The sequence below is a fragment of the Plasmodium inui genome (assembly GCF_000524495.1).
Source record: "Plasmodium inui San Antonio 1 unplaced genomic scaffold supercont1.2, whole genome shotgun sequence".
Classification (NCBI taxonomy): domain Eukaryota; phylum Apicomplexa; class Aconoidasida; order Haemosporida; family Plasmodiidae; genus Plasmodium; species Plasmodium inui.
The window spans coordinates 1,095,190-1,110,815 of record NW_008481836.1 but is presented as its reverse complement, the minus strand read 5'-3'; the positions used below and the strand labels follow the sequence as shown (position 1 = coordinate 1,110,815).

At 38.2% G+C, this 15,626-nt stretch overlaps 5 protein-coding genes across 5 annotated transcripts; 3 read left to right on the top strand and 2 right to left on the bottom strand.

The window, feature by feature from the left end:
- Positions 1 to 732: 732 nt before the first annotated feature.
- Positions 733 to 2,982, top strand: C922_00691 (prolyl-tRNA synthetase; the record flags this gene model as incomplete). Its single annotated transcript, XM_008816304.1, has 1 exon — positions 733 to 2,982. The coding sequence occupies one exon, from the start codon at positions 733 to 735 to the stop codon at positions 2,980 to 2,982; it is 2,250 nt and encodes a 749-aa protein (XP_008814526.1).
- Positions 2,983 to 4,363: 1,381 nt separating this feature from the next.
- Positions 4,364 to 5,089, top strand: C922_00690 (DNA-directed RNA polymerase I, II, and III subunit RPABC3; the record flags this gene model as incomplete). The annotated part of the gene is made up of 3 exons (XM_008816303.1): positions 4,364 to 4,522; positions 4,698 to 4,843; positions 4,963 to 5,089. 3 exons carry the CDS (start codon positions 4,364 to 4,366, stop codon positions 5,087 to 5,089), a joined length of 432 nt encoding a protein of 143 aa, XP_008814525.1.
- A 1,276-nt stretch (positions 5,090 to 6,365) lies between these two features.
- Positions 6,366 to 6,647, bottom strand: C922_00689 (dynein light chain 1, cytoplasmic; the record flags this gene model as incomplete). Its single annotated transcript, XM_008816302.1, has 1 exon — positions 6,366 to 6,647. The coding sequence occupies one exon, from the start codon at positions 6,645 to 6,647 to the stop codon at positions 6,366 to 6,368; it is 282 nt and encodes a 93-aa protein (XP_008814524.1).
- Positions 6,648 to 8,389: 1,742 nt separating this feature from the next.
- Positions 8,390 to 10,805, bottom strand: C922_00688 (hypothetical protein; the record flags this gene model as incomplete). Its single annotated transcript, XM_008816301.1, has 2 exons — positions 8,390 to 8,824; positions 9,279 to 10,805. The coding sequence occupies 2 exons, from the start codon at positions 10,803 to 10,805 to the stop codon at positions 8,390 to 8,392; spliced, it is 1,962 nt and encodes a 653-aa protein (XP_008814523.1).
- A 2,582-nt stretch (positions 10,806 to 13,387) lies between these two features.
- On the top strand, positions 13,388 to 15,142 carry C922_00687 (hypothetical protein; the record flags this gene model as incomplete). The annotated part of the gene is made up of 1 exon (XM_008816300.1): positions 13,388 to 15,142. One exon carries the CDS (start codon positions 13,388 to 13,390, stop codon positions 15,140 to 15,142), a length of 1,755 nt encoding a protein of 584 aa, XP_008814522.1.
- Between the last annotated feature and the right edge of the window lie 484 nt (positions 15,143 to 15,626).

Here is a 15,626-nt window from a genome sequence, read left to right as displayed (position 1 = left end):
ACCCTCTTCTTAGAGCAGCCCATTATGTTCCTAAACACGACTATCGCTGCCACTATCCCAGCATTTGTATTTCTACTGAATTGCTTCTTTTTTATGTAGGGTGCGGCAATTGTGTTATATGTACTTCTGCATTCTCATAAGCGTGTCATTACCATGCCCGTTTTATATGGCCATTCCTATGTCCTGTCATTTAGGCGATTCGTTAAAGCGCGATCATAGTTAAGAAGATCACCCGCTCGGTGTACGTATATACATATATATATAAATAGGTACATATATATATAAATATGTGCATATATATATAAATATATATACATATTTATGCAAATGTTAAACGGCCGATTTGCGTTGAATGGAGCGCCGTCGCTCACTACTGTAGCCTTTTTTCTCCACGTCACCCCTCTCTGCACAACTGTGTTTCCACTTTGATGATCTTCCGTTCGCAGCTAGCACAGAAGTGAAGCCAGTCGTGTTCGCTTAGCTACATTCGTAAATTTCGGGTTGAGGACATCCATCCTGCTGCTTACCCCGTCAAAGGATGCATCGTGTGCACAATTTTGTTCCACATTTGAGGTTCTAACAAGTCCAGAACCCCCCTAACTCATCAGAAAGGGGAAAAAAAAATTCAAGTGCAAACAGGGACAACTAAGCAATTAACACACATCAGTAAAGAGAAGTGAGAATTATATCCCTCCCCCACCACCACCCCCGTGATGGTATCATGACAAGTTGATGAGACTGCTAAAACCGCTTTTATATACCTCAGTAAAAGGCTCCAATTGCTGCAACCATTGTGTGAGCGCATTTGTGAGGAGAAGTTCCATTTTCGACAAAATGAGTAGCCCCATTTGTGAAGAAAACGTGCCAGAGGACGAATTGAGGAAGGCTCAAATATTATGCAAAGAGCTAGACGAACTAAAAATTCAATACAAAGAAGTGAAGCATGCAAAAGCAACCTCGATTAAGGATCTACTAGATATGAATTTAGAAAACTCGAAAAATATTATAAAAAATTTATTCCTCAAAGATAAAAAAAAAAATTATTTCTTCCTATGTACCGTAAACTGGAAAACAGTCGACTTAAAATATTTATCCAGCATTTTTAAAACGTCCAATTTAAGATTTGTCGATGAAGGGAATTTAAAAAGCATGTTGAATTTGGTGCCTGGTTGTTTAACTCCCCTTGCTTTGAAATGTGACCAGGAGAATGTTGTCAAGCTATATTTTGACGAGGAATTGAAGAACATGGAAGATATAATTGTCCATCCAATGCACAACTACAGCAGCTTGTACATGAAACAGAAAGACGTCGTCAAATTTTGTGAGTTGCATAACCACGCCCCGGAGTACATCCACATTGAGGAGGAGAAGGACAAAATGAAGAAGGAGGACATGCAGCTGGAAGAGGACAAAATGGAGAGGCAAAAGGGGGGAAGCGGTATTGGCAGCGGCGCCAACGCGGGAAAGGACGACCAAGCGAAGGACGCCAACATACTAGGAATCATAGCCAAGAAAACGGTGAACTTCTCCGAATGGTACACACAGGTGATCGTAAAGAGTGAGTTGATAGAATACTACGACATCTCCGGGTGCTACATCCTCAGACCTGCTTCGTACTATATATGGGAATGCGTCCAAGCCTTTTTCAACAAAGAAATAAAAAAGTTGGATGTGGAAAATTCGTATTTCCCCCTCTTTGTAACGAAGAACAAATTGGAAAGGGAAAAAAATCACATAGAGGGTTTTAGCCCAGAAGTTGCGTGGGTAACAAAGTATGGCGATTCGACCCTCCCTGAAGAAATAGCAATTAGGCCGACGAGCGAAACGATTATGTATTCCGTTTTCTCCAAATGGTTAAGATCGCACCGAGATTTGCCCCTTAAACTGAATCAGTGGAACACGGTTGTTCGATGGGAATTTAAACAACCGACCCCGTTTATCAGGACAAGAGAGTTTCTCTGGCAAGAAGGACATACGGCTCATAAAAATGAAGAAGAAGCTGTCAAAATGGTTTTCGATATACTAGATTTGTATAGAAGATGGTACGAGGAATGTTTAGCTGTTCCAATTATTAAAGGAATAAAAAGTGAAGGGGAAAAATTTGGAGGAGCCAATTTTACGTCCACTGCAGAAGCTTTTATAAGTGAAAATGGACGAGCCATCCAAGCAGCCACTTCACACTACCTCGGTACCAACTTTGCAAAGATGTTTAAAATCGAATTTGAAGATGAAAATGAAATGAAGCAGTATGTACATCAGACCTCCTGGGGGTGCACCACCAGATCGATTGGAATTATGATCATGACCCATGGAGACGACAAAGGATTAGTTTTACCACCAAAAGTTGCCAAATATAAAGTGGTCATTGTGCCAATCTTGTACAAAAATACGGATGAAAATGCTATTTTTAACTATTGCAAGGATATTGAGAAGGTGCTGAAGAATGCCCAAATTAATTGCATCTTTGATGACAGGGATTTGTACTCTCCTGGGTACAAATTTAACCACTGGGAATTGAGGGGAGTGCCCATAAGGATTGAAGTAGGGACAAGAGATATTCAAAATAATTCCTGCCTTTGTGTAAGGAGAGATACCAACGAAAAATTCAATGTAAAGAAAGAGTCCATTTTACTGGAAACACAACAGATGTTGGTAGATATCCATAAGAACCTTTTCCTAAAAGCGAAAAAGAAATTGGATGAATCCATCGTTCAAGTGACCAGCTTCAGCGAAGTTATGGATGCTCTGAATAGGAAGAAAATGGTCCTAGCGCCATGGTGTGAGGACATATCAACAGAGGACGAAATAAAGAAAGAGACACAAAGATTATCTCAGAACCAGGCTAACACGGAGACGTCTCTATCCGGGGCTATGAAGCCTTTATGTATTCCACTAGAACAACCGCCACTTCTACCGAATACGAAATGTTTCTGGTCGGGAAAGCCTGCCAAGAGGTGGTGCCTATTTGGAAGAAGTTACTGATCAGTGGCCTTTTTTTCTTTCATCATTTCTTTCTTTCCTTTTGCCAATCCGACGGACAACCCACTTGTGGTATTCTCAAAATGTGAATTACGTTAACGTGGGGTATACGTTCTAACCATTTTTATGTACATTTATTCTTCCAAAACGAGATATGATGTGACGGTTTAGTTTACCTTTTATGATGCCACATTTTCGGATAATCGGATGGTTACCTTTCACCTTGTTAAAGGAAGATGCAATGAGACCTATCGAGTGCATCTTCCCTATCTACCCCCCCCTATTTTTTTTTCTTTTTGTATCATTCCCATAATAATATGATACAAAAATCTGCAACGATGAGAAATGTATAAAAATTTTGTACAAGCCTTCCACAAACGGAGTAGGAGAGTTCGTGAATCGAAATGAGTTCCATTCGTTTTTTCATAGTTGTAAATAATCCTTTCTTTTTCTTTTTTTGCGCTCCCTTTTTTAAATCCCTACTTGTAAATTATGTGCAAAGTGCATCCCCACCCATGTTCGAAACCAACTGTATGTACAACACTGTACCTTTAAGAATATTAAAATAGTTTTCTACTAGCTTATGTGTAACAATCGGAGCTGACAACTGGGGGCCAAATTTACCCCATCACAGGGGGGAGTCTCCCATTCCCACATTGGACACTTAACATAAGACACCGTTACGTCGTGCCCCACGAACATTTATACAAGTGTCCTACATTTCAAAAAGCGAATTTTTCATTTTTATCAGGAGACCAAATATGATTACCTGTGTGACCACTTCGAGTGTTGTTTCGCATATGCGGATTGTTCGAATCATCTTGGGGTTGTAAAAAGGGTTTAATGGTACCCCCCACCAAATGCGTAATCTCCTTTTTTGCGCCTCTACCAAAATGGGGCAACTGTCCCGACGACTGGCCAGATGACCCACCATTCTTTAAATAGCTATATATGGATTCCCCTTAATCGAATAAAAATGAACGTAACTTTTTATTAGTTCACAAAAGGCAACTCCTTTTTTTTTTCTAAAATGGAAATGTTTAAAGTAACTCTTACGTTGTTCGTTCATATGATTGGAAGTGACCGATTTTTTCTCATTGAGGGGGGCATTTTCCTTGGACCTTCTCTATATGTAACGCACTGGTTAAATCGTTTTTAACAGTTTCCGAATCTGTACCAAGGGAGGGGGCGTAACGCGACATATGCATATAAATAATGAATGAAAAATACATGTGGCAATTTTTCCTGATAATCATTTTCCCTTTTCCCAATCGCCTTTCATGCCCTTTTTTTGAAACCCATAACATCAATGAACTCCCATTATTCGGAACAGAATTTTCCTTTACATATGTAACATATAAAGTAGAAAAAAAGGCTCAAAATCATGGCGTCAAATATTTTGTTCGAAGATCGCTTTGTGATAAGCAGTGTAGATAATTCCAAGTTTGAGAAAGTCAGCAGAATTAAGGCGAAAAGTACAGGGTATGACGCGGAATTAATTCTTGATGTCCATTCGGAGCTGTTTAAAGTAGAGGAAAAGAAGGTAAAACAAAGGAGAAATCAGTTTTTTTTTTTTTTCTTCTGTTTCTTTTTTTTCTCTCCCCTCCTCAGCGTTCCTATTTTGCATCCCATTGTGATGATACGTTTTCAGCTGCACCGCATGAACATCGCGTAAATATGAACATACCTTTTGACTCACCTTGCATCACCTTTGATAGGCTATTTATCTGGCTCTACAAGACAAAATTTTGAATAAAAATGATGATAAAATATGGGAGCAGGGCGAAAACATAGCTTTGAATAACATTGAGTACATTATGAGTGGCAGGATTTTTAAGTTCGAAGAATTGTCCTCGGAGAGGAGGTTCGTTTCGCAGACGCGGCCACTCACGTTCGGGAAGTTGCATCAACTGTTGTAATCCCCTTTTATTTTAGTACGCAATCCGGTGTGCGTACCCACATGCGCACTTCCCCCTTTCGCAGGACCGTTTACGCCTCCTTCGGCGGACTCATGATGGCACTGACAACTGACAAGCAGTTCATCGGAGACCTCGAGATTGACATGAAAATTTACTTGCTCACGAAAAATGTGGACATCGAAAGGGCATGAAAAGGCGCAGCTATGTTGCATTCCCTGGCCAAATAAGAGGAAGCACACCTAAAAAGAGAAAATGATCAATCGTAACAAAAAAAGAAGGCTCAATGAATACTGAAAGAGGGGTCTTTGGCAGCTTGTGCTTCCACGCCAGGTTCTTCATTCATGTGAATTACTACTGACCCTTTTGGAGGCAAACTTGTTTTTTTCCCTTCATTTTTTCAGTTTTAAAAAAATGGACTATGTCGCGCGTTTGTACCATTTTATTACTTTAATTCGGCTGACTCGGCCATTTTAGTGTTTTCTTTTTTTTTTTTGTCCACAAGTATAACCATTTTAAATTTAGCGAATATGCTTAGCACGTGTCGCCTTCAAGAAGGCACTACCCCTTTAATTATTCACCACATTGCAGGAACGCGTAAAATGCGTTAATATCTGTTTGCACGTGTGTATAAATACACGTCTGTTTACATACACGTATGTACGCATACTTAATTCGCCCTTTTTTTTTTTTTTGGAACTACCCGTCGATATATTATAAAAAAAAAAAAAACGCACTACAAATTATTGCTGTCACTAATTTTTGTTAATTATATGTAGGTTGGTATTCACGCGTATATTATTATACGAAAATTAGTAGTACATAAATTTTTTTAAAATGAAAAGGGGAAATGACCATTTGGCTTTCTTCGCTATGAAGTATTCATACTTTATTAAAAAAAAGGAAGAAATTTGTGCGCAAGTGAAATGCAAATTTTCAAATTGATCTAGCTTCCAGGGAACACATAAAAGGTGTGAATGGGAGGCAATGCGCAAAAAGAATGAGAAGCAACTGGCCTTGGTTTTAGACGAAATGGGAAATTATGTAAACAAGGAGGGAGATCATGTGTGATCAGCAAGGCGGAAATGGGAACGCACAGACGCAAGCATATATATATGTACATATATATGCCTTTGCTTAACTGAAAAAGTGTGTAAAATGAAAAGGGGCAACAAGTTCACTTATAAAGAACTATTCTTCCGTCCCTTTTCAAGAATAATATGTTCCCCTCTCGCACTCCATGCGCCTTTTGTGCGAAGTTTATCCTTTCTTTAAGCACATACCCGTTTGTATGCGTCATTTTATGGGTCTTCCTCCGATGTGAGGATTTTTTCCCCACTAGTTCATTTGATCCAATGCCACCTTGCATCCTTTTACATAATCTCCGTCTGAATTATTCTTGTCAAATGTGGAAAAAGAAAAAAAAAAATAATTAAAGACAAAGGAAATCAGACTTGGGGACGTATCATTTTAGCCCGACTTAAACAGAAGTATAGCTACTTGTCCAATGTAAAAATAAATAAAATTCTTAGTTTCGTGTGTAACATAAGACCCGAAGTTTCTGCCCACTACGCAGTGCCACGTTGGGTCATATTTTCTGTCAAATTCTTTTTTTATATGGGCTGCAATGTCCTTTTCGACATTATATTTCTGCAAAGCCTGGTTGGCACAATCGATGGCATCAATTTGCATTTCTTCGGTCATATCTACATTCTTGACAACTGCATTTTTGTTTGATTTTCGATCGGCCATTTTGTGCGACTGATTATGTATACAAGGGGGAAAAAAAATTTCTCTTTTCTGTGAAGTACTTTTTATTTCCAACTTGGTAACGTATATGTTTACATAAAATTTGTGGAGGTTTGCTTTTGTTGTCACGCCGAAAATATGTATGGGGCGGCTTTCTATATTGTATTACGTGTTCTTAAAGGATGCTCGCGCAGTTAATATGCACATATAATCATCCTCAAATATGTTAGTACAAAAAACTTCCGTGTGGAGCATGCCCCTTCGTCACGCAGTAAATGGGAACAATGTGATCTACCTTTTCTTTTTTTTTTTCTTCTTCTTCTCCTTTTCGCGTTCACGAAAGGGTTCCCAAATGGATGTATGCGTTTCTTCTGAATGATGAAGGGATGAGCAAAAGGGCGGGAAAAAAGGAAAGAAAACTGTGGCAAAAGTTTGGCGAACGTGAAAAAAGAATAACACAAAAGTGACGAAAAAACGAAGCACGCGACGTGTGTACATTTACCTACCTATCCCAATGCTCGGCTATTTTTTCCCAATATCATGTTCACCTCTTTTTGTAGTGCCGTAATGTGGCATACACAGAGTCCTATATTTTGGCTAATTTTGCACAATCGAGTGAGCGCCTTTATACGTACATACAAGAGAATATAAATTGGCGAGCATGGGTGTGTGCGTGCATATATGCATATTTTCACGTGAACGCAGCTGATTACACGACATTGATGCATAGCAATTGCAGCGGTGGAAATCGGTGAATCGCCACTCCCATGCCTCTAAAACGTACTCCTATGGCTCTTCACAAAGAAGATCGCTTGTTGGCTAAGTTATCCCGCAAGGAGCAATTTAATTATCGCATGTGTGTAAGTTTGTGCTTGTGGTGTGTGCACAAAACTCACGCAGCTGAAGGGCAAACTTTTGTGTACGTAAATATATGTGTATACCATTTATACATTCTGTAGCATGCTTATGCATACGCACGGTGAAAATCCTGGGCACACAAAAGCAATCCAGTGTTCCTTTTCGCGTGATGCCAATAACTAATTAACAGTGTTCGATGTGATGAATTAAGTTATTGCGAGGAACATAAAGCGCGAAAAATGCTGCGCAATTTTTTTTTTCTTTCAACTGCGCATATGGCTTAAATTGCATTGAGGCGATAAAATTAGTGGCATATGGATATGCGCCACTCCCCCAAGGAAAGCCAAATTTTTTTAATGACAAAAAAACGAGCGAGCTTTGATTTTGCATGTATTCATGTGTATCCGCTAGGAGTTAATTTCGCGCCATATGCTTCGTTCGCATCTTTGTCCATACGTTTGTGTGCTGGCTTCTTTTGTTTTACGTGTTTCCCGCTTTCCCAGATTTTCCAGCTTTTCCCACCTGTTCCCACCTTTTCATTTTCCCCCCTTTTTACGCCACTGGTGAGCCGGGCCGAATTGACGAAATCTTAATTAAACTGTTGAATAAAAGACAAAAAAAAAAAAAAATGGGAAAACCTAATTAAGGGAAAAAATGCGCACACACGCGAGCGTGCGCTATGTATATACACATATTATGTTTATGTATGTGCGCCCCAAGCGCGCTAGCGGGTAATCACCACGTACATAACAATAACATAGAAAAAATAATATAAAAATAAGCATCGGGTATAACGAATGAGGAGATTAGTCAAGCTATATATTTGATTTTTCTTCATTTCGCTAGTGCTTTGTTCATTTTTCACTTTTTTTTTCCCCCCTCCTTTTTCAATACGTGTGTATTTTCTGATTGAACCAACTGAATGTTGCTCCAGGGAGATCACTTGCCGACATATCTGAAACTTTAAAGTACTCTGAATTGGTTAAGAACATTTTCGTGATACAGTACGTAGAAACATACTGCAAAAATGCCGTCCCAAACAACATAAATCGCTGTCTCCAATATGTATCAAAAATGTAGCAAACCATAAAAATGATAGGGAAGGAAAATATGTAAAACAGTCCACATATGTACATCTTTTTTAAAAAATTACGAATGGTAGGGACCTTTGCCACTAAAAATAAATTATTTATATTGACGTGGTATACAATGGCTAGTAGTACTCTCAAGGCTAGTATTATGTATCCCGTAATGTTATCATTGTCGAAGAATTTGGATGACGACTCCATGATGTATGTGTTATCCAGGATGACTAAGACGACCTGCAAAGAGGCGGGAATGGCAAAAATGGTGATAAGCGCCTACGTGCTCGAGGGCAACAGAAAAGGCTACAACGTCGAATATAAGGCGCGTCAGTGTGTACACGGGGAGGGGAAAACATAGATAAATGTATGCATATATGTATATGGATATATCTATATCTTCTTTCGCGCGCTCTCATGTGGTAAAAAAACGAGCAGAACTATATCATGGTGCTTTAACACTGAGAGCCATTTTTCAATTGAAAAAATGCCCGGTCTCATCGAAATGCCCACTGCTGCGCGACACACCCGACTTGTGCATCGCTGTTAAAAAAAGAGACAAAGTGGGCAACGAATTCGCTGTACAGCTCAATTTTGGCATCTCACAGGTGGCGGTATTCTGCATGGTGAACGAGCACACACATTTATGCACATTTATGTGCGCTTCGCCGCTCATCGGGGCTCCGTCCCTTACGTGAAAAACCGTAATGATGGAAAAAATCACCTTGATCCTGGTAAAAATGTCGAAGGAGGCCTCGAAAATAGTCAAGCCGTAACTTAGCGAAAGCAACATGGTGCACATTATAATTTGAGCCAAAAAATTCAGCAGGTTGAAAGAAATCTTAAAAAGCTCAATTCCAATTCCGTTTTTTGAATACACCAACAAATGGATAAGTAGCAAAGAGTTGGATATTAGCTGCACCGAAATTACAAAAGCTACACATATGACCATTGTATGCTTGTGTTCTTTCGACACGATGTTCTGCATGATTTTTCTACCATATTGTAAAATTAAAAAGATGTATAGAATAGTTAAAATAAAAGTGAGAAGAGGAGAGTATAACATCTCGTAGGAAAAATGGGAATTGTTTGTCTGGAATATATTTACCTCATATTCGACCTTGAACCCATCGTTTTCGTATATGTAATCTATGACTTTTTCGTAGAAGCCATTTTTATACAAATTGTTGTACATGTTGGTAAAATTCTTCATATTTTTAAAGTTGTAATATTTAAGGAAAAAAGACATGTCTTCTATCTCCCTCTTTGTAAAATTATTTTCGAAAAAGAGGAGTCTCTTAGGATTTTGCAAAAGGGTATTCTTATCAAAACTGTATGATTTATAGAACTTGGAATTGCCGTCATTATCGTCATGGATATAATCATCCGAATGGGCATCGTCGATGACGTCCTGATCCCACGCTCCAGACGCTAGGCTCGAAATGTCTTTCTTCTTTGCGGCATTTAAAAAATATTCCCAGTAGGCTATTTTAGCCTTTATGTTTAGCTTCAAATTACGGATAAAAGTGTGGTAGCAATCGTCAAACATTAAAAACCATACATGAACACGGTGTGTTGTTTTGGCGCTAATGTTTACGTATTCGTAATTAAAATCCTTTTCATTCGTAGAAGAAGCGTAGCTAGAAATCTCCGATTGCAACACCTTGTTGTTTTTTAATTCACTGTGAATAGTATTGAATGGTATGGAATATTTATTACTCATAAAATTTTTTAAGTTGTACGTTTTGCTGTTAACTAGATCGGAGTATTTAAAGTGAAAAGGTATCTTCAATCTATGAACGCTTCTTAAATTTCCCAACGCTTGACACTTATCCCCTTGATTTACATAATTCTGTTCAATATCCAGCATTAGCGTTACCCTCTGCGATATGGCATACAGGTCATTGTTTGTCAATACATGGTATGCATTATCATAATCCATGTGGAACAGCTTATCCGTATGGTTTCCCTCATCAGTGGACGATTTGCTGCTCATTTTGTAGTAATAATGGAGCAACTTTGCAATGATGTTATCCTTAAGCTTCATTTTTATATTGAATTGACACGTGCCTATGCTGCAGCTGAATTTTGTCAAGTAGTGTATTTTTTCATTTTTTCTAATATTGAAGCTTCCGTGGAACACTTTTCCTTGCACTTCGAGGACAGTTGTCAGCAAGGAAATAATCCAGAAAAGGAGTAGGTAGCAATTTTTTTTCGCCATCATGTCGTCCTCTTTACGTCACTTTCTGTTGCGTCTATTCGGCCAATATTTCACTATACAACTACGTTGACTTCTTTTGTCTTTTCTGCCGCAGATATATTGGCCAAGAAGGCCATAGTCGACTTATCAGGGGAGTTTCCGCAGAAAAAAAGGCGCTGCGTGTTCGCGTGTAGAAATATTGCTTTGTAACGAAGCATATGTGCTACTACGCTTGTCGCGGTGCATGCGTACCTTCTCTTACGTGCGTGCTGAAGATCACGTCCTAGAATGTCACACACATGTTTTCCATACTATTAGACCCACAAGAGGCAACCGAAAAAAATATTCCTTTTTTTGATTAAATGTTAACACATGACGTAGATTATCTAGCACTATTCAAAGAGGTAAAAAAAAAAAAAAATGTACGTACAACTTAAAAGAAAAGACTAATGCAAAAAAAAATAAAATAGCAGCATGGAACAAAAATGCACCAGTGAAACAACAGCAAATGGGTAAAACAATAAAATTCAACAAGAACAGGACAAACAAAAAGCGAGCAAGAAAACCCCACTGGGAAGATAAAACTAGACAAAGCACATTTCTATACTGTTTTAAATATAAAATTGTGAACTGACTTGCAATAGGGCAAGAATGTCGTAAATAATCAACATTTAAGGCCATTTCGCACCATATTTTTTTTTTTCCGCGGCTTAACATAATATTACATCGTAAGGCTTGTCTATGAAGAATGGTGACACCTGTTTAAGTGCGTGAAGGCAACTAAGCTGTTATGGAACACCCCCCCAAAAAAAAAACACAAAAAAAAAAATAAATAAAATTAATAAATAAATGAAAAATCACTAGCGAGGTAAACAAGAACAATACGAAATTTAAGAAAAAAAAATTTATCGAAAGTTTTTCAAAAGGGAACATCAGAGTATATCCATTTTTGCGTTGCACTTATGCTTCTTTTTTTTTTTCACCCCGAATGAACATGATTAAGTGTTCCCAAAATAAACCCGAATTGTTTGCACGGAACATTTTTTTTTCAGAAACACGACGTAAAGCATGTTGTGCGTAGTTAAGAAAAAGTGTAGATATGCATATACATATATGTATACATTTTTTCCGCCTGTACCATTTTAATTAAGCATTTTGATTACGGACATCGCTTCTGTTTGCGACAGATTGAACCTATTTGCCACTGTGCCTTCATATTTTCCACCATATTGACAAGCTGAGATGTCTTACATTTATGTTGATATGCAAAGGGATGCAAAAGGGAGTTGCAAAAAGTAAACTACGTCGAAGGTTCCTATTTAAAACGTAATTCAAGCTTTAACAAACTCAACCTCTTAACACTTCAACGTGATTTTTTTTATTTTGAATGAATACATTTCTTTTCATTTGTCTGCCTTTGTACAGTTTTATGCGCGCCAAAAGATATGCCTAAATTTACGCGTGTGATTGTTCCACAGAAGTTCTACATAATGACTCTGTTGTGCAGCGCTTATTAAGGCTCAGTATTGATTATATGAGTACGTAATGAGTACTTGTCCCCTTTTTTTTTTTTTACAAATTTGATGTTAATTCAAAATGTAGAGCTTTTTTCTCAAAACAAAGGAGTAAGAATGAGGTTTTCACAAATGTGGCATTTGAATGTACATTTTTAAAAATCTTCACGTGACGTCATCTTGTTCGAATATATATGTTGTTAAAACGAAAAAATAAAACAGGAGGGGAGAAAAAAAAAAAAAAAAAAAAAATTTTGAAATGTGTATAAAAAGCTAGCTGTTATGTGTGAAATGGATTTTTTTTTTTTTTTTACTACCATACATTCATTCATAAATATTTACATGGTTAAAAAATGCTTGTTGTTAAAATGACGCTTTCGTTTTTATTCTCAATTAATGTGTGTAACATTTTTTCGTAATTATGTGAGGCTCATTATGCGTTTTTTTTCTCTCTCTCTTTTTTTTATGTAACCTTTTTTAAGTGTTGTAAAATTTGTTGTCTTTTATATGTTCTCGTAAATGTGTGCATATATGGGCAAATATATATGTGTGCTTATTGGATGTGTGTTGACCCCCCCCAACTGTGCCCCAAAATTATTTTTTTTTCATGTGACATTTTTCTTTGTAAGTTTCTTTGTCCTCCCTTTCATTTTTAAAAGGTATCACAATAGCGAAGTTGTTTTAAAAAAAAAAAAAGTTTCGTCGTTTTGATCTCCCAACATTTCTCCTACAAATTGGACACTGCGATTAAATATCCAAGTTGGAGAAAACGCGATAAATGCGTAAACATGCCTGAATAAGTACATATGAACGATCAAATGCAAAAGGAAAGACAACACCAGACAGGGTGAATTTTCTTATTTCTCACAAGCTGCAGCTAAATCTCCTGTTAGGAGCAGTTTAGTAGGTGAATTGTTCCAACGACACAAGGTTTTCTTCCGTTCGCCATCAAAAGAAAGAATAAAAGGGCCAATAATACCGTCTTTTCGAAAATAACTACTGCAGCGTTTTGGATGAACCGCCATACGAATAGCAGCCGAAACAGCATCAAAAATTGCAATCATATCACCCTGTCCCCTTAGCAGCAAAATGTCGGATATATCAGACTTTTCCGAAACTGAGGAGTCTTCCGAAAACGAAAATCAAAAGAAATTATTCAAAAAGAAAGAGTCCAGAAAGTTCACTCTCTCACAGAGCTACATTACAGACAATGCGGAGATGTTCAGCAAAAACAGCAGCATGCGAAGCGTTGACAATGCTTGGGAAGTGAATGGAAAATTACCTATTCAAAAGTCAGGAACATTCACATCAACAAAAAGTGGCGTGACGAAAAAGGGATCTCATGATGATCATATGCTACTTGGAGACGAATCGACATCGTTTAAAAATTTATATAGTGCCTCTAAGCTGAATGAAGAAGGGAAACCCAGTCCCAGTCCCACTCGCAGCCCCAACTCAAGAGTAGCGGATTGTGTCATGTCCCCACCAAAATTCTTTCTGTCGCATATTTATCATGATAATAAAGTGTTTACAAAAAGATATGGCCACTCTATAGTAGAATACGAGAATGAGTTCTTCATATACGGGGGAATCAATTCGAAAAATGAATATCTAGACGAGTTTCTAACATTTACGTATGGCCTCAACACATTTACATCTAAAAAGTTGAGTATAAATCCAGGGAAAAGAGCCTATGCTTCTATGACATTAACATACGATATTAATAAGAACCCATCGTTATTGCTATTTGGAGGATTATGTGGTCCAAACATACTGGCAAAAGATTGCTACATGTATGACTTTATGGAAGACACATGGTCCAAGTATACCTACAAATTAGAGACCAATCCAGGAACAAGATATGGACATTCTTACACCTTTTGCTCTAGTACTTATACGACCGTTATTTGGGGTGGACTGAACAGAAATAACGAATTGTTAAATACGGGTTATAAATTCCTTGGTGGAGAATGGTCAGAAATAAAGCATAAAGGAATATGTCCATCGGGAAGAGTCTTTTCTTCCATGGTTTGGCTAGATAGGGTTACAAAAGAGAATGTCAATTATACTTTTCTCTATCTATTTGGTGGGGACACGACAAATAAAGGGACACCAACAGATGAGTTATGGGTATATAATTTCAACAATGAGAATTGGACAATGGTGAAGAACTCCTCTGGGGAAGCCCCTTGTCCTAGGTGGAAACACGGAGCTGTTATTATTGATAAGAATATGTGGATCAGTGGTGGGTTATGTTCAGGGTGGTTTTCAAATTATTCTATTCCCGATTTGTATGTATATGATATACCTTCCAATTGTTGGTTTAACTGCCAAATAGCATCCAAGCAGATTCATAATTGTTACGATTATGGTACGTTAAATTTGCATTCACAGACAAAGGCTTTTTTCTTGTTCGGAGGGAAGAATGCTAACAACGACCCTACGTCATATGTGTGTAGGTTTGCACCTCTATGTACAAGTGTGTCCATTGTGACCATGAGAAATGAGATAAAGAGATTTTCCAACTATGTCCTTGAAGTGAAAAAGGAATCCGAAGAAACGGCAAATAATGTATCCGAAATGCAGAAGATTATTCACACCTTCAGCCTAGATATAAAAGATTTCAAGATATTATTTGAGGCTCTCACGCGAAGTATACAAATGCTTAAGGAAAACATAGAGAAGGTGGATAGGGAAGTTGCCCTTCTGAGGCAGCACATTTCTGGAGATGAGAAGGAGGATGTTGAGAAGGGTCCCGCAGTGGGCGTCGAGTCTTCAGCCACGGAACCAGTTGCCGAGGGGGAAGTTAAACCAAATGAGGTAGGAGAAGCGGAGGGCCAATGACATGCCGCTCGTCCGGGAAGACACTAAGCAGAGCGGCAAGCGGAAAGTGAAAAGCGCAAAGTGGAAAGTGGAAAACGGAAAGCGGCTAACTTCCTCTGGTGCAATTCGTGCGGTTGTTCGAATTTCATCACTACTACACCGGCTTCATTTTCACTGTTGCGTTCTTTCGAAGCTCCCTCTTTGCATCTTTACGCTTGAGCGTTTTTTACGTCACCGTTTTGAGTCGAGCTTGTTGGATTTATAATCCCAGGTTTGCTCCATTTGGTATCTGCTTTCTGTGAAGCTGCGCCGTACCATTCGACTTTCATTCGCATTTTTTTGCTTTTCCGCGTTTTCCGATCTTTCCGTGCTTTTCATATTTTTCCCATTTTTAAAGACTTTCCTTCGCCTCCACACGTTTCAGCCCTCTGAAACGGCTTAGTTTGGCTATCTCGCATATTTGTCATTTTAATTTAATTCTTTTACAAGCGGCTGATTTATGCCT